We start from the raw sequence: 25,000 nt of genomic DNA on the forward strand, positions 1-25,000 counted from the left end.
CCAAATTTTATTGAGAAAGGATTTTTTTCAACATGCCACTTCCTCCTTCGAACGGGATGTATACCAACGAAGCAGCCTGGTATCATTCAAAAGACAATGAGATCGTCAATACAAAAAGAAACTGTATAGCATTGTTCAACCACAGATAACAGACGTTTAGGCTCGATTTGAATCGTGTGTAAATACCCGCTACTAAAATTCCGAATAAATCAGACGTCTGAAACACGTTTGGCAATCGTTTGTAGATGGCGCAGTGATCGATAGAATGCAGTTAGAGTGCAGCTGTCAAACACGTGTAGCAAACAGTTGCGCAGATGGCAATAGTGAAACACGGATTTCCAACGTTTATCAATTTGAAAGTTTACACAGGTTTTTGAAGAAATTTTGTTCTAGCCCAAACGTCTGTTATCTGTGGTTCAACTAAGTTTGGTACAGGTTCGTATGCCATAATCAATCCTTTGACCAAGAATTTGGTTTGTCGGAGTATTACAAAATATCGCACGACAAATAGCTTAAGGGGTTATATCTACTTGGGTCTAAAAATACAGTATATTCGTGATTTTTTATTCTATGATCATTAGATTTCTGTGATACTATTTTGCATAGCATGGTGTTGTATATGTTTTAATGTATTTGTAGCAATTTTTATGTTGAAAATTTTTTCAAAATGACGGTGGTTTAGTTGTTGGCTCACCTAATTTTGTATCTGATTTGCGATGACCATGATAAATCAAGAATGGCTTGCAATGGCAAAACCAACATCTGCTTTGTTACAAAATGGTGATAATTTCTCTGAAATTGTTGATTTTGAATGACTTTAGTGTCGACAAATAGAAATATACCCAAAATACAAATTTATTTGTGCAAGAAGAAGGCATTGCAATAAGAAATGAGAGGGTGAAAGTTTCTAATCGATCATTTTAGTTTTTGCCGAGAAATCGTGGTCACCACTAAGCCGTTTACGATTTTGAGATAGTTGCGTTTAAAGTTTCAATAAGTCAAAATTGTACAATGTTCAAATGAGTCATTATTGACCTACATAGCCCAATGCTTGAAAAATCTTTCGAACTGCAACATTTCCTTTGTTGAAAATGCATTATTGTTTTGCGTGAATTCGCCCCAACACATCTTTCAAACAGCTTACTCTTCGAAAGATCATTAATGCACTAGCATTAAGGTACATTCTGGCGATTGTGACTTCCGCAATGAACGAACATTCGGTACGCATTGCAAATATATGCGCATTTTATCCTTTGGGGAAAACCCTGGACGAGCGGAAACTGAACAGCCACTCAGGCCACAGGAAACCTTTGGCTATTTGGCTATTTAGTGATGTAACTTCAGCTTTAATTGCTAGGTGTTTTTTAAATTTTTTGTAGAAAAGTTCTTGAGGGAAGGTACAGTAAGAAAATGTAAAAAAAAATCGAATTTCTCGACACACTCAAGAAGATATATCCTGAGACGAGACATGCGATTAGCAAAAAATCGAACGTCAAATGCAGCAAGGGGGTACTGTCAAATGCAGTCAGTCCATTTAACATATGTGAGGCAAAAAGAGTGATAGTTTAAGGTAACTGGCTCTGAACGCCTACTTACCATTGTGGGGGGATATTCAAGTGCCTTTCAAGAAATGGGAATGATTTCGGTTGAAACATATTTCATCACAATACACAAATAGTGCTCTGTTAAATGACTATTATTAAGTAGGTTCTCGAAAGAGGAAAGTAATCTCAGTTGTGGCCAAAAAGTTGAGCCCAATTTTGAACATGCAGAAGAGAGATCGATGTCATTGATTGTATAACATTCCCCCGAAAACCATTCCCCAGAAGAAAATATACCGAAGCTTTTTCCCCAGAAACACATATTCCAGAAAGCACTAATTCCCAGAAAACTGATTCCCAGAAAGTACCAAAGCCCAGAAAACTTTCACCCAGAAAGAACCATAACCCAGAAAACTGTTCCGCAGAAAGTACCAAAACCCAGAAAATTATTTTACCGAAAATTTCGTTACATTTAGATCATGTGTACTTAAATACTTGTTATAAGTTTGCTATTCACAGTATTTTTTTTAAAATATTTACGCATTGTGCTTAAATTTAAACGCATTAAAAAAGATGAAAAGATCTACGAGTGATGATTATATGTAAAATGAAAGCTTTCGATTCCTATTTGATAGAAAAAATATTATAATTAGTTTTGAACTAATTTTTGCATTTAAAGCCGCTTGCTCCGCATGAGGCAATAATGACGCAATTGCTAATTCCGGTTCCTTTAGATGCAAAACCCATTGATTACTTTTGGAGCATGCAACTCTAGGTACATTTGGCCCACTATAGCTGCAAAGGAGCTCAAAAATCAAGAAAAACTTACTATTTCTGTTGTTTTTTTAGCAAATTTCTATAATAAAACTTGTGTTACCTTGCGAGTTTAGTGCGAACTACAAATTAAGAAATAATTAACGGCGGTTGGCATTTTAATCAAGCGTTTAGCTTACTACTGCAACTAGTAGTACACCGCGGCTATTGGAGCACCCACCCTATTGTTTGTTAAATATTCAACAATCGTCGATTTTCGATATTTGCGGCTTCGCGCCGCGGAAATATCCCAAAACTCTATAATGCATTTGAGTTGCAAACACATGTAATATTACCTGAAGATCTAGGAACATAAAAAGAGCTCCATTAGGTTAAATACCTAATAGGACATCTCAAATCTCTATCGCTTTGCGTGCCATTGACGGTTAATGATTGAGCACAAAGCTTTGGCTGGCTAGAGCTTTTTTTTCGATTTCTTGGTACAATGGCAAGCGACGTAGGATTTTGTGAAATGATGCACTTGTTAATGAAAGAGTGCTGTAAAAGTCATTAAAATCGACGCAAATTTAAAAAAAAAAAAACTATCTGATAAAAATATAAAATCCTACGTACGTCGCTGCAGATAGCAATTCTGAATACACTGTGCAAATTTCAAAAGGATCCAAAAAGAGTTGTTTGACTTACATTTCCGACCAGCTAAAAAGTGGTTTCGAAAAAAAGTCGTGTTTAAAGTTTTCAGTACGCTCGGGGTATACATAAGAGGCGCTTCGGCGACACATCATTTTCAAAACTATTTAGGCACATTTTCAGCCATTGAATTTTTTTCGATTTTTTTAAAATTCTAGTAATGTAACCCCTTATTAACTCGATATTTCCAACAGTACTTAGCATAGATCAATAACAACGTTTTCTAGCTTAATACTACTTCATTGATTGCATAGTTTCAATTTAATAAAAACTGTTGCATACGGACAGTTTTTAGAAGAAATGAAGCATTTTTTTGGTAATGGCTTTCGAATTTCACTTTTGAAGACGAAAACCCCATTAGCCGAAACTTTACTCCCATGTAATTTAAACATCAATGTCACAAATGACGTTTCAAGGTCGCAGAGATGTTTGTTTTCGTTGTTTAAAGTTAAATTGTAAAGCCGAAACATGTATCTTCAAAATAAAAAAAACAAGATCCATTCAGTAGATCTTTCGCAAATTATTCCCAAAAAACACCTCAATTTTAGGCCTCGAGAGTAGAGGACCCCCTTGAAATTTCGATGGTACATGGTGCAACAAACATCGAAGAATGTTATAAAAAATCTTTAATAGGATAGTTCGAATATGTTTTTCCTATTTTAGCCAACTTTCTGCTCCAGCTATTCCTTAGTATGCTGGAAAGAATGAATCAACCCCTATGTTTGAGAAAACCGGTCATACGAGTGGATAAAAAGTTTCATTCCGAGGGCTATTTGGCATACATATTCAAAGAATTGCTCATGTTTAAAAGAAGGAGTACTCCTATGTTCGAATAAACCGAGCATACGTGTTGATCACAGGTCATGCCCTTATTGATTCATCTGCTACATAAATTGCCATCCAAGGGTCAATCGGAACATTGAGCATTGAACGAACGTTCCTGCCCTTAGTACACATGCTCCTTCCAGATAAATCAGAATTTAACTACAAAAAAGCTCTAGAACTGATAAAAACCATAGCAGCCAACAACAATATTATAATTAATCCGTCGATTGTATTGACAGGTTTTGAAACCGCTGAGATAACGCTATAGCAAGGATTGTTCCCAATTCTTTGCGTTATGGTTGTTTTTCCACCTAACGAAACATTGTTGGAAACGGATCCAAAAATTGGGATTATCTGGAATTTATTTGAAAAGCATGCAAATGCTATTTGAAACCTCAAGATGTGCCTGAAGGTTTGGGTATTGTCCGTGCTTCAGCTCCGGAATAAATGTCCCCGTACTTCGATTACATAAAAAATACGCTTTGGGGAAGCGAAGGGTTGGAAAACACTGCGCACAGGCCAGATTTTCCCTTGAATTATGGACCATGCGATACAACACCCTCAATGACATACCCAGAGCCTCAAACGCAATAGAAGGGTATCACAACCAATTAAATGCACTCTTAAAAGGTACCAGTGACCTTAAGCTTTATGCGGTTGTGAAAGCATTCAAAGAGGAAGAGCAGTTCACGTAGGCGGAATATATGCGATATCTGCAAGGAGATATGATAAACCGGCGTCGCTGTAAAAAAACAGGTAGGAGTGACAAAAAATTAAAAGAAGTTCTAATTGCCGACCAGGAAGATGGTACAGCATTAAAAGATACCATTTTATCAATAGATCTTATATTACAAAACCAAACCTGAATGATAATACTAATAAATAAGTTATCTTCAGTTAAAATACCTCAATTTCTGGGAAATGGATTTTTCTGGGGTATGAACTTCTGGGTATTTGTTCATTCTGGGTAACGGTTTTCTGGGCAAAAATACTTTCTGGGAAAAGGTTTTCTGGTGATTGGTACTTTCGACGGAATGGTTTTCTGGAGAATGGTTCTTTCTGGGGAAAAAACTTCGGTATTTTAGTTTCTGGGGAATGGTTTTCGGGGGAAAGTCGTACAACCGATGTCATTATACAAAAAGAAGAAACAACCGAAACAAATCCGGAACAAGCTGTTAGCGCAAATTGCAAGTTAGAATTTATGTGACAAGGAAAACCTATAATAATAATGGGCGACGAAACATAATAATGAGCTTTTTAAGTAATGCTAGAAGCATAATTGTCCCATGTGCTATGGGAATCCCTATACACATGAGACAATTATGCTTCTAGTGGCAGTATAGGTCTATTCAAAAACAATACGGAGCCTTGTTTGAACAGTTTACTGCCCTTCTACGCATAATTGTCCCATGTATATAGGGAATCCCATAGAACATGGGACAATTAAGCTTATAACGGCAGTTTAGTATTCCCTCAAAATCTGGATTTATAGCAAAAACACAATTTTATGGGACCTTCGGCAAACAAAATTAGCTACATTGTCATTTGTTGGCCGATTTATATTTGGAAATTATTGCTTCAAGAAACATTCTATACGATCCAAAATTCGGTATTGAAACAATTTCGCACTGACGTTTAACCCACCAACCAAGGCAATAATTGCTAGAGGTATGCGCCGCGTCGCCGATTTAGGTAAAAATAGTCAGCGAATCGGCGTGCTGTCTATTTTTCTAAAAATCGGCGGTGCGGCGCACGCCTCTAATAATCTCATCTATCTCTAAACATATCTCACTAATAACCTGTCAGTGCTCCTCGAATTATTAGCAAATACCAACATTCCGATACTCACCTTAGCGGATCACTGTTCGGATAGACGAGAGCCACCCTATCGCCTGGTTTGAGCGATATCTGCTCGGGACCTTTGCTGAAAACTTTTGTCGAGAGGGCATAGGCAATTTTCTGTGCTCGCGATAACAGTTTTCCGTAGGTGAGGGTAGTAGTCATCTTGCCATTCGGATCCAGCACCGTCGCCATCGGAGCTTTAAACGAACTGGTACCATATCGTTGCAGAGCAGCTTCCAGAGTTCGGGGTAGACCCGACGGCACAATCAATTGTTCGCCCTGTACCGATGTCATCACGCTACCCTCGGGTTTCGGAGCATTGGGATCTTTGGGGTTGGCTGCTATCTCCAGTTCGATATCATTGTCTTCGTAAAATTCGGGCAGCGGTCGGCGCTTTGGTCGTTTTAAAGTGTTTAGGAGCTGTTGAATTTTGGCGGAAACTTTCCATCGCCCAGCTGTGCTCGTGTCACCAGGTTCCTGACTGGAGAGGTTAACATATCGTGTGACACGATCTGCTCCTCGTCGTGTGTTGGCACTGAATTGTGTGATATCAGGGGCTGCATATGGCCTTGGTTGATACTCCGTGATATCCGTTATGTCGTAGCTGTTCTTCTGGTTATAGTAGGTTCGATGAACTGCCGGTGGCGAACCTGCGCTAGAGGTATCGGATAAAGTAGCATGTTGTGCGTTCGGTGTTGGTATGCTTTGGGGCGGCCGTCGTTCGATTGGCGCAGGTTGACTTTGATGTTTTGTTTGGCTTACGTGGTGATGATCACGCGTTGATGGTAGTTTCATGGGTTCACGCCCAAGAATGTGATCGCGTGGGAGGTTGTAGTTCTCTCGGTCGGGCGTTGATATTCTACCACCGATCAACCCTTCCTCCGGAATCGACTCGTCATCTGTGCTGGAATCTGGGAATGGAAAAAAAATTAGAACTCTAGTGTAAGTACTACGGGATTTTTACGGACAGGACATGATCATGATCGCCGCGAACAAAACTATCAAAAGAAGCAAGTTTTTGTTGAGAAGTAAACTGGTTAAATCAACCGAACGGGACCGTTAATTTAATATGAGTGGGTGAAAAATTTACCTGTGTCGTCATGATCGCGCTCGGGGCTACGGTTAAGCACAGAGCTTCGTTTGGATGGCATTGGTAAGCTAGGTTTGGGGCGATTTTTTAATGCAGCTAATGCTTGCTGTACAGCTTCCTGGCGTACTTCTGTGGTTGATAGGTTAGGTGAATCGTGTTGGTATCGATTTCGATATTGATTGTAGGCATAGCGCAGTGTGCAGTGTGAGAGGTGCCAGTCGATGAGTGAACAGTTTGATGATTGATCATGATCGATGATTGGCGGAACAGACGCGCACACACGAACACAATATGGGACAACAGTGTGTGAAGGAGATAGCAAAAGAAGAGAAACGAGAAAACAAAACAAATCAGAAAATGTGGTTTTGCGAATGGTTTATGACGTTCAAGTCACGTGGTGTTAATAAAAGTGAGATTCTATATTCCAAAACACGTTGAGATCCAAACGCTGATCAAGTGTTCTCTCGGTTTACGTTTCAAAGATGTGCTATTTACAATGACCGACTAAATTGAACCAAACAATCGCACTATTTTCTTTTTTCAAAATATAGTGCTTAATTCGCGGATTTCCGCAAAAGTTGGTTAAAATGTGCACTCTGAAACGTGAGAAACACAAAGCATGAAATCGAGAGAATAATTCACGCTAGACATTAAAAACCGCGATTTTTGGAAGAAAAAAACATAATTTCGTAAAAATTTAGGCGCATTTTTAAAAATTATTGTCCGAGCACACAGATTTTTTAACCAAAAAATGTCACAAACTTCGAACTTATGAGTCCAACATGGAAGTACCTTGCCTTTATAGGCCATAATTGGCGGGAAAATCAAACTCCTATACTTGTTCAGTATATGTATGCAGGTTTTTCTGAACAATTTGTGTTTGTGGGATAAAATAAACTACAGCGAAATTCAACATGAGTTTTTTCAACAGGGCATTTTCTATTGGTTAACGGGTGCTAACAGCAAACTGTCATGCTACTGTTGTTCAGTATCGTTTGCCATGTCATAATGGAATGGCTTACACCCCTCACCGTCTTTAAACTGTTCAACTGTATAACGATAATCAAAGCTCTGTGAGGAATGTGTTTCGTGCGCTCCCACCACACATAATCGACCAACTGAGTCCACTGTTCACCATACTATCGAAAAGTTAAAGTCGCAGTTTACGTTATTGAATGATGGTGGTGACCAAGTATATACGCGATGATCGAGAAGAATCGATTCGATGCCATTCTCAACCGCTTGGTTTGTCGTATGCAACATATTTTACGGAAGGATCTTGGTTAATGCTAAATGACTGGTTACTGACCGAACTTAAAGCGCGTAGTCTTTAGTAGTTACGAAGAATTTAAGGAGTTATATACAGACCGCTGCCGATGGATTCCCATCAGTTCCTTTTTCTTTTTTATTTCGACTATGTAGACAAATTTTCTTTTTTACATTAAATTCAACGGCAGCGGTGGGTAGCCGCTGTAAACACAGCCACCACCTTACACAATGTAGCAAACACGCTACGATTGTGAACGCAACTATAATAGTCTAATAAAAATCTATCCCGACATTCGAAAGGCTAACAGAGATGAATAGCAGCAATCTCATTGATTGATGCTAATCGTCGACAGGTGTTCAGTGGTGATCTTGCGTGGCTTTTCTTTTGTCGGTTCTCACGGTAAAGAGGGACAAGTTTGTCTTTACCAAGAGACATGTTGGTGGACTTCAATGATTCGTAGTTATGCTGCCTAAGCTCGACCCCCATCAACAGAAGGCAAAAGTTAAGCCCGTATTTAAGCCTGTTATTAAGCCTGTTCTAATGACCCTACCACTTCTAGTTTTCCAATCTGTATACTTCACATCCTTGCTGTCACTGGCTCTAAATTTTCATAACTTTCCCTACTTAGTAATCTCTAGCTAATTGAATGTCGTTAAAATGTAAAAAAGAAAATGTGACTACATAGTCGACAGAAAAGGAAAAAACTATACACAATCTTCCAGAAAACCAATCAATGTATTGGGACCATTGTTAGAATACGACTGATTGATTTTCGTGAGAATATTGCCAACGGTATGCTAAAAAACGGCTTTTTCGTTTTCAAATATGACCGCCTTTCGAGACTTTCTCAGATAAACCTAACAGAGTTGGATTGACCTGCAGTCTTCGACAAAGCTGTAGACAATTGAATTGCCTTTCTTATTTTTGATAGCCTTTCTTATTTCAAGCACGTTGATTTGGTAGCTAGTCTTGTCAGATTTGGTTCAACTTTGGAGCAGACACTCCTGGTAACACTAGCAATCGACTCAGGGATCGGATAGTGGTCAATTTTTTCTTGTCACTATAATATTTATTTGACCGCATCGAAAATTTAAAAAAAAATTAGACAATGACCACAAATTTGAAAGAATTTAGAAAGTGAAATATAAAATTAACAATAAAATCTCGTAAATGTGTGTTTGTGCTTTCGCATGCTTGCTCGGTGCTTCCTTACTTTCGGCTATGTATCTTCGAAAATATTCAGCCTGGTGACATCTGAAATATTTTCATAGGTCTTCTTCCTATAGCAGTATAGAATGTGTCTATAACAGTAGTATCAGAAAAAAATACTAAAATTTATAATTTTTATGCATAATTTTTTTGTGAAATTATTGAGAAGTATTCCTCAGCAAACCCCTAGTAAAGCGTGATGTCCCGCAAAAAAGGGCTTATTTTAAGCCGATGAAAACTAATGAAATCGAAATATTTGGTTTGGCTTAGCAAACCAATGCAAGATGCACTATACTATATTTCTCTTTAGTGGAGAACACTACACTTTGCGTGTGAAGAGCGCAAAACCTATAATTAATTTAGTTCTAATATTTGCGTTTCGACTTCGCCTCATCAGAATCCGACACTAACTTAGTGTCAGAACTAAGCTAGCGTTAAATTGACGCTAGCTCCAAACTAGAGATAGTCGGGTTTAAATTTTTTCAATCCCGAATCCGAGAGCTTGAAAATTGAAAAACCTAAACTCGGCCCGAGTCCGAAATTTCAAAATTTGATCAACCCGAACCCGACCCGTACCCGAACATTTTAAAATTGCAAAACCCGAACCGAGAATGAAAATTTTGTAAAACCCGAGCTCGACCCGAACCTGATAATTTCCAAATTTAAAAAACCAAACCCGACCTCAGCAAGAAAATTTATAATTTAAGAAACCCGATCTGAACCGGACTTGTTAATACGGAGAATCAACCAAAGATCCCGAAGATTTTTCATACTATGTTGCGTTTCGGCTTCGCCTCTTCAGAAACCGACACTAACGTATTGTCGGAATAGATTAGCGCCGGCTTGACGCAAATCCCTTAAAACTAAAACACACTATGTGTTTCAATCAAACGACTGATCAAACGTGATGTCCCGTTCGAGCAGAAGTTCTGTTTATGCCGATGAGACACAAGTGAAGCCGAAACTTGTCTTGGCTTAGCAGGCCTATGCGAAAGCACTATGCTATATTTCACCCTAAGGAGGAAAATTTGGTAAAAACCAAAATTTCTCACTAGGGTGAAAATTTGTTGGTAAAAACCAGTCTTTGTACAGGAGGGCACAAATCCTTATTTCATACTATGTTGCGTTTCGGCTTCGCCTCTTCAGAAACCGACACTAACGTATTGTCGGAATAGATTAACGCCAGAACTTCTGCTCGAACGGGACATCACGTTTGATCAGTCGTTTGATTGAAACACATAGTGTGTTTTAGTTTTAAGGGATTTGCGTCAAGCCGGCGCTAATCTATTCCGACAATACGTTAGTGTCGGTTTCTGAAGAGGCGAAGCCGAAACGCAACATAGTATGAAATAAGGATTTGTGCCCTCCTGTACAAAGACTGGTTTTTACCAACAAATTTTCACCCTAGTGAGAAATTTTGGTTTTTACCAAATTTTCCTCCTTAGGGTGAAATATAGCATAGTGCTTTCGCATAGGCCTGCTAAGCCAAGACAAGTTTCGGCTTCACTTGTGTCTCATCGGCATAAACAGAACTTCTGCTCGAACGGGACATCACGTTTGATCAGTCGTTTGATTGAAACACATAGTGTGTTTTAGTTTTAAGGGATTTGCGTCAAGCCGGCGCTAATCTATTCCGACAATACGTTAGTGTCGGTTTCTGAAGAGGCGAAGCCGAAACGCAACATAGTATGAAATAAGGATTTGTGCCCTCCTGTACAAAGACTGGTTTTTACCAACAAATTTTCACCCTAGTGAGAAATTTTGGTTTTTACCAAATTTTCCTCCTTAGGGTGAAATATAGCATAGTGCTTTCGCATAGGCCTGCTAAGCCAAGACAAGTTTCGGCTTCACTTGTGTCTCATCGGCATAAACAGAACTTCTGCTCGAACGGGACATCACGTTTGATCAGTCGTTTGATTGAAACACATAGTGTGTTTTAGTTTTAAGGGATTTGCGTCAAGCCGGCGCTAATCTATTCCGACAATACGTTAGTGTCGGTTCCTGAAGAGGCGAAGCCGAAACGCAACATAGTATGAAATAAGGATTTGTGCCCTCCTGTACAAAGACTGGTTTTTACCAACAAATTTTCACCCTAGTGAGAAATTTTGGTTTTTACCAAATTTTCCTCCTTAGGGTGAAATATAGCATAGTGCTTTCGCATAGGCCTGCTAAGCCAAGACAAGTTTCGGCTTCACTTGTGTCTCATCGGCATAAACAGAACTTCTGCTCGAACGGGACATCACGTTTGATCAGTCGTTTGATTGAAACACATAGTGTGTTTTAGTTTTAAGGGATTTGCGTCAAGCCGGCGCTAATCTATTCCGACAATACGTTAGTGTCGGTTTCTGAAGAGGCGAAGCCGAAACGCAACATAGTATGAAATAAGGATTTGTGCCCTCCTGTACAAAGACTGGTTTTTACCAACAAATTTTCACCCTAGTGAGAAATTTTGGTTTTTACCAAATTTTCCTCCTTAGGGTGAAATATAGCATAGTGCTTTCGCATAGGCCTGCTAAGCCAAGACAAGTTTCGGCTTCACTTGTGTCTCATCGGCATAAACAGAACTTCTGCTCGAACGGGACATCACGTTTGATCAGTCGTTTGATTGAAACACATAGTGTGTTTTAGTTTTAAGGGATTTGCGTCAAGCCGGCGCTAATCTATTCCGACAATACGTTAGTGTCGGTTTCTGAAGAGGCGAAGCCGAAACGCAACATAGTATGAAATAAGGATTTGTGCCCTCCTGTACAAAGACTGGTTTTTACCAACAAATTTTCACCCTAGTGAGAAATTTTGGTTTTTACCAAATTTTCCTCCTTAGGGTGAAATATAGCATAGTGCTTTCGCATAGGCCTGCTAAGCCAAGACAAGTTTCGGCTTCACTTGTGTCTCATCGGCATAAACAGAACTTCTGCTCGAACGGGACATCACGTTTGATCAGTCGTTTGATTGAAACACATAGTGTGTTTTAGTTTTAAGGGATTTGCGTCAAGCCGGCGCTAATCTATTCCGACAATACGTTAGTGTCGGTTTCTGAAGAGGCGAAGCCGAAACGCAACATAGTATGAAATAAGGATTTGTGCCCTCCTGTACAAAGACTGGTTTTTACCAACAAATTTTCACCCTAGTGAGAAATTTTGGTTTTTACCAAATTTTCCTCCTTAGGGTGAAATATAGCATAGTCCGAAGATTTTTAATTTTAGGCACCCGAGTTAAATCCAAAGCTCAAAGGAATTACAGAAACACTCGAACCTGAAGTACCATCATAACAGTTATATATCACCTATGGTAAAACGAATTACTGGCGAGAAAAATTGGCACTATTATTGAACGTTGAATTTGTAATGTTCTGGGCAACTTATAAGTCGTCGATATCTTAATCGGAAAGTAGGATAAATCGGCGACTAGAGCATGGGGAAAAAGTGGCATAATGATGACAGATTCAAACAACCTTGCCCGTCATACTTAATCAAAATTTTTAAATTTTTATCGAAAACCATTCATGCAGTAGTTTTGTATAATTTATTACATGTATTAAATTAAGCTATGTCAATTCGTCGCAGTTGTTCTATCTTATGACAAGCGCCATTTAGCACATTTCGAGTAACACGATTTTCAAAGTTTGAGATTGAATATCTTTAAACTTATAAATGGTAGAAACAATTCAGAGAAGACAATTGAAGCTTCTATATATTCAGTATTGATCTCTCAAGTATAACGAAGATCGGTAAACTATATTGAGAGTTTTTGCTAAAAATGTAAACAAAAGTCGCACTCACACGTGTCATGGGTGTGTATTGATGACAAAATTTGTATTGTGCATGGAAAATTTTCTATGCAAATAAAACACCAATTTTTAACTTCATATCTTCGGTGTTATTTGGTCTAGAAAAAAAACGTTGAGATGCATTTTCAAGGACATCGATCAAAAAATCTAGAAAAAATATAATTTATGGCTACAGTGTTGCCAAACATGCAATATTTCCAGTTTGAAAGTGAAACTGCATTTTCCCGCAATACATGCATTTTTATTGGTAAAATTAGTATGCCATTGTGTTCCTAAGGCATTTTTACACATAGAAAAATCTAAAACTACATTATAAATAAATAAATAAATAACTTGAGCCAATCCCAAGATATAGCGATTTGAAGCAAAAATCACAATTTATCATCACGTTTCTCGCTACATTTCAGTAACAAAGCAGAATTCTGTAAACGCCAATTTGTAGAAAATTTTAAGACGAGTTATGTGGCATACCTACCTCAGTTTACCCCAAAATGGCGCTTGTTACAAGCTAGCACAACAGCGACGAATTGGCAATTCGTATTCTACAGTTTACACGATGTCACCCGCATTAATGGTTTGTACGGGCAAACTTGCGTCGAAGGGTGTCAATCAAGATTCTCTGATACGTGCTTAATGCCACAATATTTGCTAGTACGGTATGCGCGACAGTAGAAATGCTTCGAAATCTCCAAAGGAGTTCTCGAAACGACTACAAACTTCTACGAATCCGCTCATAGCTTGAACAGAACACACAATATTTCTACGATCAATTGCTTTAAATCGTGGAAATTCATGCCGGGACAATCTGTTAGAGAGTGCTGTTTCATACATGTACCACTGATTTGATAGTGGCGCTAGTATACTATTACCATTTTAATGCCAACGTTGATAGATTGTCTCTACTTCCCGTAGATTTCTACTCGCTTGAACCAATATTTTCCGACAAATTTACTTTGACTTGGTTTATTGATGATTATCATGGAAAATAAATCGCATAGAGATTTTAGACGGGAAACACTTATTGTTGAATGCTCTCTCATGATATTTGAGAATCGGAAAATAAGACGAGTGCTAGTTAGATTCAAAGGTGGTAAAATTTAGTACGGTTATATGTGTCATCCATTCGTATTACGAAGTGAAGTTAAATACTACAAAAAGACTGGGGGTTGTGTATAGACGTAAACAGCGCCAAGAAATGGTTGGGTGTGAACTGTTCAAACACCGAACCCGACCCAAATCCGAAAATGCCAAATTCGGAAAACCCGACCCGAACACGAAAGTTTTAAATTTAAAAAAACGCGAACCCGAGAAATTTAAATTTGAAAACCCGGAACCCGACCCGAATGCAAGTAGTTAAAATTTACAGAATCCGAAACCCGTCGGATTCGGGTCGGGTCTGGGTTTCGGGTTCAAAAACCCGAACCCGACCATCAGTTCAAACAACGGAAACACAATTTGGTTTTAAACAATTTTCTCTCTAATAGAGAAAAAAATTTTCTTCACCAAACCAAATGTCTCGATTTCAGTAGTTCTCATCAGCTTAAAATGAGCTTGCTATTTGCTCAGGAATACAAATTGTGTCACTGTTTTTTGGAGCTAGCGTCAATTCTCCGCTGGTTTTGTCCTGTCACTAGGTTAGTGTCGGATTCTAATGAGACGAAGTCGAAACGCAAATATTATAACTAATGTAGTAAACATGAGTTCTTTTGAATGCTCGCTATTACTAATACTATAACAACTAGTCGACTAATCACCTAAACTATTGAACTTTCACGTAAATATGTCACCTGTCAGCGTAGCACTTTTGTAGAAAATAAATAGTTTAGTCCGTTACTGACAAGTGGCGATAGTACTTAGAAATCGATGCGTATGCGAATCGACTTACATACGTATATACTACAATGTGGAAGAGTATGAACTTCGCCATGACTTACAGTATTCCCATCGCCGCTGAAATACGATCGTCTGAAAGGTACTTATGCAATGACATTCATTAAATCATCCATTCCAAGATTGAGCATTACGATATAAGTGTAAAAGCGTAGGAGATATTTGATTGAAAAGCCGGTTTTCAACCGACGACGTTCTACGAAGAACAGTAACGGTAAAATAATCCACTGCTAAACAGATGTTGTCTTCCACGAGGGTGGCTGCCAATAAAAGTGATCAATTATTCTTGAACGAATCTCCGATCGAACGAATCTCTCATACGATCACTAATGACTACAGAGAAGTTGAACGAGATAAAACCGGTTGAACATGTATGATCAGCGTCTGGCTTGGTGAGGGTGTCCCTTTGATTTGAGAGGCTCTTTTCGAGATTAACTCCGAAGAATTTTTTGAAGTCTATAAATGCAGATCTGTTAACTATCCACCTTCAACGAAGATCCGTTAACAGTTTAAATCGATGCAGTGAACCCCAAACCGACGGACACCCTGAACCAACTTTTATAACTGTGACAGTGTCTTGTTTTCTATATGTCTCATGTTTATGCATATTATCTGTGGAAGTCAAGCATACCTTCTCGATAGCTTGAAACAGCTCTAAATAAGCCTTTCTTCATTTACATATTTTCTTATCAACTACTATCATAAAACATAACGGATAATTAAAAAAACACATGCATGCCAGTAATAGAATGAATTAATTTTCCACTATATAACTATAAGAATGTAGGACTGCAATCAGTGTTCATGCAATTGCATACTCGCTAAAATACAAACAAACAATACAATAGTGTTTTATTCTGGAGTACGATCCTAATAATAAAAACTGGCTTCATAATAGCGAAAAAACAAACAGACGAACTACAGTTAGTAGAGGAATAGTAGAAGAAAAGGAGTTCAGACTGTAGTGAAAAATTTGGAGGCCGAAAGTGTAGAACCAATTTGTTGCAGTAAAGCGTGTGAAAAGAAACATAGAAATACAATAATATTCATTTTTACCGCTGGTGTAACGACTCTCATGTCGTCCAATTCTTCTATTATTTCTACTATTATTGGCTGGCGCTTGATTATTACTTGCTCGGTCGAAACTAGTTTCTAGCGGCGGTGGCAGCTGTTGAGCGCAGCAATCTGACCCGGTAACAGTTTGTGGCGCGGGAGGTCGTACATACTGTTGATGTTGTTTCGGTCGCATTATCACATGAGTTTCTGCGGGGTCCCGGACACTGTCGGAGACTTCCGACGGCAAACCAACGGCAACTGTTTTGGACGGCGATTTTGTCAGGGCTGCCACGGCGGCCACTATCGCTGGCGAGTGTAGTGCTAGGTTACTGAAGTTAGTACTTAGCGATGGCACTTCATTCCTCGGCAGTTCAGAGGAGGATGATCCAGATGAGGTAGTAGATGAGAGGATGTGATGCTGAACCGGCCGTATAGGCTGACAAATCGGTTCATCTGTGTGCACATCTGGCCGTCCCGCAGCTGAGCGGATCAGAGTTGTTGTTTTGTGTGCCGTTTTTTGGCGAGTATAATCATGTTGTTTTTTTTATTATTTTATGTGCACGTGGTTGTAAAAATGTTGAACAGTTTGTAAAGTATATCCATAGTGCAGTGAAGTGCATCGTTAAGTAGTTTATAATTGGTGATGAGACGGTGTACAAAACAAAACACAACAGATCGCACAGCGCATGCAAAAAAAGAGAGAAAGAAAAAAAAGTAAGCAAACGTGAAACGCAAACCAACTCTCGTTGTTTTGGATGTGGAAGGAGAAACAATACTAGAAAAAAAACCTGTAACCAACCGAAAAGAAATTTATATTCAAATAATGCTATCATTAAGTGTACATAAATAGGATTTAAACAGCAATAGGATGCCGCTTGGGTGTGAAGTTAATCTTTGTATTGATTTGTCAATGAAATGCACAATTTAGACGAATAATAATCGTATGCTCCCACGCTACCCAGTATTTATTTCAATGAAAAATGTAAAATTAATGTCGCTTAATCGGTTAAAGTTATTGCTAACGACTTGCGACTCGTTCGTTAGAATAAGACTGACAGTGACGTGAAAAGAACTATGTAATTGGAGAAGCAGTATAGCATGAAGTGATTAACGCTACAGTTAATACATTGAGTTTTTTCAATGGGGCCTGGCCGTTATTTGTTATCGGTTGATACAATTATATCAATAAAGTATAGAACGTTCAAAAATGGGCCACGCATGATTAAGTATACTCTGACTACATTGTTATATAAATGAACAAACTATATTTCTTTCTGGAGTTCAGAGACTACAAAATACAAAAAACGTTTCACAGCATCCATCAGTTGTCTACATCATTTGATGCAACATATGTTCTGCGTTTTCTTCGGGTTTCGCTTAACGTTGTCCAATATTTTGCAATTGGACGAGCTTTGAGGGTTTTTGTTCTTGGGTACGACTTGCACGCTGTTGGAGGCACACGAATGGTACCCATTTTCTCGTAGTGAATGGTTCCTTGCCATCATCAGTTGTCACAAAAATTTCAATTTTAAACACACACACACACATGTGCAAATAGCCTGCCGCACCAAGTACTGTTCGGAGACTTTAACAACTTGACTTGAAATGCGAGTTGCTTGAAACCCGCCTTGACGTATGTTTCATTGTCCATAACGTAGATCATGACGGTGCTTTATTTCTCCGACAAAAAGGTTTGTTAGGCTATTTTCAGTGAAAGAAAATATCTCCTGTACCAATTGCTGTGAAGTGTTCCACCCTTTTTTCTATCATTCTTCAGATAACTACAGATGCCGACCGGGCGATTCTCGTGGTAAAGAGGGACAAAGCTGTCTTTGCCGTAAGACATGTTGACAGACTTGAGCGATTCATAGTAGCACCAAATTCAAATTTACATATTTGTATTTGGTAACACTGCTTAAGCTGGACTCCTGCCAGACGAACACAAAAGATCAGTCTGTATGATTTTGGGCCAGTTTCTAATGACCACGCCACTTTCTGTTATAAAGAAGAACCGTGGAAAAGATCAGAACGATTGTTCCAGTAGATTTTGAGTTATGATTTTCACTACTCAACAAGTTTTCGACGAAGTGCCCCCGGAGATTCACTGTCACTCACTCATTTTCAGTATTTTGCCACGATAATTTGAGGATATATCGTTTATTCGAGGCATTATTAGATAGAAATTAAATGAATATACTAACACTCTCTGTATCACCACGATTTACAAAAAAATATTTTGACCGAATTAATCTTATCTGGGATATCATGGTAACCAACATAATTCGAATATCATTGAATGAATCGATCTGAAATTTTCACGGATTATTAATAAGCACAATAGCTGTGATTTTCTTTGGCGGTGGTCCACTAGGAGCTTGATAACATTCTATCTTTCTTCGGATAAAACCAACCTAGAGGCCGTGTGCACAGTCAGTGGTCGGAAACGCCAAAAACGTGAACTTAATTCACTAGAGGCCAAACCATCGAATATATTCACAGGATGTCTTTTGAGGAATTGATCGCATGAATATTCCCCACAATCTGATAACAATTGAAATTGGACAAGGCTTACTATGATCGAACTAAAAAAATAACTCTTTATACTGATAGAAAGAAAGAAAGTTGGTGTCTTCGACAAAGTTTTAGGAATGCTTATTTTGTTGAAGAACTTGAGTTTGTAGGAGTAAAGGTTATCGAATTATAAGGCGTTTTATATGGCAACCCCCTTAAATCTATTTTTTTAATATAACTTTTTTCTATTTATTTTTAATATAACTTTTTTCATTTCATTCATTCAACACAATTGTGTAGGTATCAAAACTACATAATATTGTCGAAGACTATATGTAAAAATACTCATTTGTTTCAAAGTTATTGAAGATTTTTACATTTTTTAACACCAACTTCAACTACGTATAAGAAAGAAAGGTGCAAACCAAAATGCACGAACAGGCACTTTTTAACTCTAAACTATGCACAATAAAGCTAAGAAGGTTTGGTGCGTGGCACTCCAGAACCCTATGAAAAGGGTAAGCTTACTTTATCATATTTTTTTACTTTTTCCATACAAAAATCAAAGGATTCAAATGATGGTAATGTCCTTAATACCCATACAGCAACTATGAATCTATCTTGCCTTGTGTAGGAAGGAAAAGCTTCCATAGCTTTAGTTCAAGAACCGAATTTGTATAGTACTGTGACTGGAATGGATTTCAATTTGATGGATATCAATTTGAGAGGCACCGAATTGAATACTTAAGTAGCAGAAATCTGCTTATTCTTATTTTAGGAAATCGCTCAACATTTGCACGATCTGGCAGAGAAGAGGCGTTAGAAGTAACTCACTGCTCTTAAGGCATTAAGCATGAGTTTGCAAACTGGCTTGTATCCAAAAAGCTCGAACCGTCGCTATCTGATAACAAGTATATTGTCTTCGATCATTGAACCGTCTTACTTTTGACCTAAACGCGCAATTACATTCAAAATGTTTGTTTTCTTTTTAGATTTTTGTTGAGGAAACATAAAAAACTTAAAGAATGGGTTTTCTTTCAATTTAAATTATTGATATGAATTTCATTTTTTTATATAAAATATGTTTATCGAACATTTTTTTCGAAAATGCTGCATGCAAAAACATATACGCACTTTTAAATTGCTCTTGAGTTAAAATGACGCACTTTTAAATTGCTCTTGAGTTAAAATGGTCTCATTGATGAAGGTAAAATGTGTGAAGTTTCATCGCAATCTACGATGGTCCATTACGAGTTAAAAGTTTTTCGGACGGATCTTCGTGGAATTCCTCTTGTGAGTCCTATTGAAAATATGAATACGTTTTGAATCAAGAATTGTATCAAGGCGATTTTCGAAAAGTGATAAATGGCGCTTGTCATAAGATGGCACAATAGCGACGAACTAGTATTATAAATTTCATTTAATATCTCGATTCACCGATTGCGTCTATATAAATTCCTGAAATATGTCTATTTTTTCGAATTCTAGAGTACCTATTTTGCGAGGATTTTTTTCGATTTAATTTTTTTTAAACCAAATTTTGGTTTGTTTACTATGGGGTAATTTGACGACTTCTTCCAATTCGTTCGCTTATTATGGGGAAGTTTATCTTAAAAAGGGTGTTCTCAATTATTAGGTACACTTAAGTATTTGTATATGTTGCGAATCGAGAAAGTTTAAGAATTTTAAACATTTTCACTAACCAAGATTGCAAACTTATTTTTAACAAACTTTTCATAATAAAGTTGTGAATATTATAAAGAACTTAAATTTTTTTTATAATATTTTATTCAAATAAATTAATTCATCAAAAAAAAAAAATTATCACCTCACCACGCAGTGTAATTCGTCGCTGGCGGTGAACATGTTATCTCGTGAATCGCTCAACCAAAAATTATACAATGAAAGCAAAGTTATATTTCAGCACTGATTTAACGAAGGGTTTCGCAAAAAATGTAGCGATAACCCCTACAAAAAATCGAGCTCTAATTTGTTTTTGGCATTAGGATTAGTAATAATGGGTCAAATCGAAACTCCTTTGTTCGACCACTAGCTATTGTGAGTATAAAAAATACTGGGAACTTTCATATCGATTAGTACAACGGTATTCGAAAATTACTCACAGTGAGGTCACCTTTTGGAAAGTCGATATCGATATCAGAATGATCGCGTTGAAAGTTTCGCATACGGTAGCGTGTTGAATAGAGGTGAAATTCTAGTTCTAATTCTCCGATCACTATGAAAATCTGCGTAAACGCAATTTAGGAAGTACATTCAAATATTTGCAATTGATTTTTTCTCGAATTTTTGGACCAGCACCGCAAATTTAGCCCCATAATAGAAATTCAATTTATTCATACATAATGCATTGATTGAAAAACGATATTTGTCAGTCTATTCTAAGATCATTTTCGTTTTATGTACCATAGATTTGATTTAACTTTCGAGATTTCTCACATTGATTTTGTCACAAGCCAATGTGATCGTTTCTCTGAGCCCTACTGTCCCAAGTAGTATGTTTTATCAAATGGTCTCAATTGATATAATATCCGAAGTGAAAATCATAAGAAATCTAAGAAATATTTCATCACACTATAAGGAGTATTAAAAGCGTTTTTTTTATGTAAAAGTCGATTTCACATTCAAATTTTCTGTAGAAACGTTAGTTTATTGTTTTTCCTTTTTCATGTAGGAAGACTATGCAATCACTCTTGAGACCCACTTTTTATATTGTACAATTTACAGTAAAGTGTAATGTTATACACTTTACTGTAAATTATTGTAAAAATACTGTACTGTACTGTTAAAATGATGATTTTGTTACTATTTATAATCGGCATAACATATTTATAACAATTACCATTATTTTATTTCAATGTTTATGCTCTAATACTAATATTTTTTTTCTTCTTGACTACAGGAAATTACAATATTTTTCTAATTAAAAAATGTTAAATATACTAATGACGAAGACTATTCCTCCTCCTGTAAAATTTTCGAAATGTCATAAGTGACCATTCATAAATTACTTAACGCAAAAATTGCCCGAAATCGACTCTCCCCTCCCCCTTGTAACAAATTGTCACAAATTTCTCCATGCCCCCTCCTCTATTATGTAACAAATTCCTCGAAAAATTTTTTTTTTCTTCGGTGAAAACATGTTACGTAACGATATAGCTTACTAACCCCCCCCCCCCCCCCAAAGTCACAACATGTCACAACTTGTCGTACCCCCTCCCGCCCCTCAAAGCGTTAAGTAATTTATGAATGGTCCTAATAGTCAGTTTGGACCGGTGACCCTTCAAATGCTCTGAACTTAAATGACTCTATTAAAACGAAAAAGAAACCGAATTTGGTATTTTAATAGTTTGGTATTACAGTTTTCTCCGTCATTGTAGAAACCTCAATAGCTAAAATAATTTTTATTGAATGTTCTTTTACCAAAACCAAATACGAAAAGATTGTTCATTTAACATTGTATATGTACCGCGAAACAAATGCACAACTACAACGAAGAAATGTAGTTAATGATATAAAAAAGAACCCATTTTGCTGTTAGATTTATTTATACGGTTGTTAGTATACGCATTGAAAACTGAAACTGTAAATAAATTGAGTAAGAATTAATACACTAGAAAAAAATCTATAAAGCATAAATGGTTCATGCTGAAAATAGTTTAACACTTTCTACACAACTAACAACTCAGTGCAATACGGTAATGCGAATGACAAGCCACACGGATAAGCGGCACAGTTAGAAAAGCATCTAAACTAAATAATATCTAACTCCAAAAAGTAAGAATAAAAATTAAACTTAAGATGACAGCTGTAGCTAGCATAATTTAAATTGCTGGCACAGCGCTCTCAAAAACACGAGTGAGTTAAATGTACTAAATGCCAAATGCAAGAGATGAACATGCAAAGTATGAATCCGCGGAGATAAGCTAGGCGAGTAAGACAGATTAGAGTCATGTATAAATTCTGCAATTTCTGGAAACAATTGCCACAGGTATACACAAAGGTCCTTCAAGACGCATCCTTTAGAAACCTTTTCTAAATTTGTTTGAATTTTTTTAAATCTGACTCTGTCTGTTTTATCTTGTCGAGCTTTTTATCCCATGTTCTCCTATATGATTTTTGTTATTTTTTGCATTCGAAACAGACGCTAACCTGAATGGTATCGCTTCTCATTGTGGGTAACCCTTCGTTGGGTGCTGCGCCGAGTTCGGTTCTGCTGTATTTGTTGCTGTTGTTGATAATGATGGCCACTATTGGGACGGTCATTTCGTTCTCTACTTCCGCCCCCACCACCACCTCCACCGCCTCCTCCTCCTCCTCCTCCGCTACCAGAGGAGGCGAAGATATTCTGCTTCTGCTGAGACGAAGGATGATGCAGGTGCGACTGGATGTCATTTACATAGCCCGGATTATTACCACCGCCACCACCGTTGCCACCTGACGGCACAAATTAATATCAACAAGCGAGAAGTTAGCTACATGTTACAGTACGTTTACATTGCTACAATTAATCTACTTCTACAAAATAATAGATAAACATACTTTAACATCAAGACCAATTTTTTCAAAATAGTCGACAAACAACCCACCATAACCGGCGAACGCATTTCGAAAAAGTAAGGCAACTTCGAACGGAAGTGAAAAGTCGTCGGTATATTTTCTTCCGCTTGCGTCATCTGTGCGAAGGCCCTCCCCGTGTTGAATGCAACAGTTAAGATTAGACATACAATGTGTGTATGTGTGTTTAGTGTATGTGCGCGCCTCTTTAGGCTAAATGAAGTTAATTGAGGGGTACACATGGTTGCAATTTTCCACTTTCTTGTCAATTATCACTTCCCGCCTGAACAAATATTTATGTACCGAGTGTCAGGAGTCGAGTCCAACAAACTGTCATAAAGTCATCACGATCGCACACGTCAGACGAGCTACATTTTATATTAACACACCTCGGTTGCTTATGAATGATCTCGGCTCTGTTGAAATAGGTGACACATTCTCACGATTATGCTGCCCGTAAACGCATAAGAGTCCCATGTGGATTTTTGTCGAAAATTAGTTATCCGTTGGATTGTATTCTGTATCACCACTGAATCACACTGCTCAAATAAGATTACCGGGTTTGTTCAGAAAATATCAAAAAAAAATACCAAAACATGGTTGTCCCATCCATTTGGCTCAATGGATGGGACAATCTTGAACAGCGTTTTTCTCGGCTTGCTGTTTTTCAACATGGGACTCTTATGCTGTTATGGGCAGTATAGGTCATCGAAAATAGTTAAAGTAGTTTTTTTTTAAATTAAGTTGTAACACTTTTACAAAATGTCAGTTCGACAAAATGAGTTAATGACGATATACGGCAATAAAAAGTGCATACACATACATTTTCTCAGAGCATCACAAGATTAATGAAGTATGCCAGGTATAGGGTAACCGTGCCCTAATTCATCTTAGTATCTCCATTCATCCCACCCATTTGAACACATTGAGCAGTACCTGCTATCTCTGTTCAACGCATCAAATTAAATGGTAGGATGTATAAGGGCGCGTTGTACTAGACTTTTCACTTCGCTAAAACACGAGTATTTTACATTTTCCAGATCAGATTTTTCATTGGATTACTTGTTAGGACCGAAGTAAAGATATTGAAACTTATTTAAGCGCAATCCAGGGACAGTTGGATGAGTTATCAATGAAATAGTGAGACATCCCTACTAATGAGATGCATAAGGGCTCGTTAACACTACATATATGCGCAAATCAATTTTTTCCCAAATTAAGCGAAAGTTGTCTCACAGCTTTAATACGCTACTACGATAATTTTGAGATGCTTTTTTGCAATTATTTTAAATAATATTGCGCATTTAAAAGATATAAAAATCAATGCATATGTTTGTATGTCTGCTAACTGCACCTTAAGGAAGAGTCTAGTTTGGATGAAATTTGGCATACGTATTCCTTCCACCAAGGAGATGTTCGTGGTCTAATTGTTAAGATGGGTGGGATGTCCCTGAGCTTAAGGAACCAAGAAAGAGGGGGGTTTCCTGGAGCAATATCTATCTATAGACTTAGACAAATCTGAAATTTTGTTGCATTCAGGCACTCGAATGGTAAGGCAATGATTTATTTTATAGTGAACTTTTACGTGAATGATGTGATTAGTTGTATGCATTAATCGAAAATCAAACACCACTTTTAGTTGCCGATCAAAAATTATCTTTAGATATTTTAATCAATTTTATTGCCTAACTCTAACGGTGGACTCCTTTATCTTATTACTCCTCGTGGCACAGTGAGGTGAGGTTCTCATATAGAAAATAATAAAAATGTTTTGTTTTGTTTTTAGTTAAAAACCGCAAAAACAAACTCACTTCTAATTTTTTAGCCTCACATTGTAGAGCTTGAAATAGCCTAGACACTACACACTATTTGCTTCAATGCAAATGAATACTTTGAAAAATCTACCTGTCTCATTTACGAATCGCATTCTCTCTCAGTCGCTC

General features: G+C 37.5%; 1 protein-coding gene across 1 annotated transcript; it reads right to left on the minus strand.

The window, feature by feature from the left end:
* Positions 1 to 5,280: 5,280 nt before the first annotated feature.
* LOC131695764 (disco-interacting protein 2-like) lies at positions 5,281 to 22,937 on the minus strand (the record flags this gene model as incomplete). Its single annotated transcript, XM_058984281.1, has 4 exons — positions 5,281 to 6,580; positions 6,760 to 6,888; positions 15,972 to 16,451; positions 22,653 to 22,937. Coding segments are annotated over 4 exons (1,802 nt in total), but the record flags the coding sequence as incomplete, so codon positions are not given.
* Between the last annotated feature and the right edge of the window lie 2,063 nt (positions 22,938 to 25,000).

The sequence above is a fragment of the Topomyia yanbarensis genome, unplaced genomic scaffold, assembly GCF_030247195.1.
Source record: "Topomyia yanbarensis strain Yona2022 unplaced genomic scaffold, ASM3024719v1 HiC_scaffold_519, whole genome shotgun sequence".
NCBI lineage: Eukaryota > Metazoa > Arthropoda > Insecta > Diptera > Culicidae > Topomyia > Topomyia yanbarensis.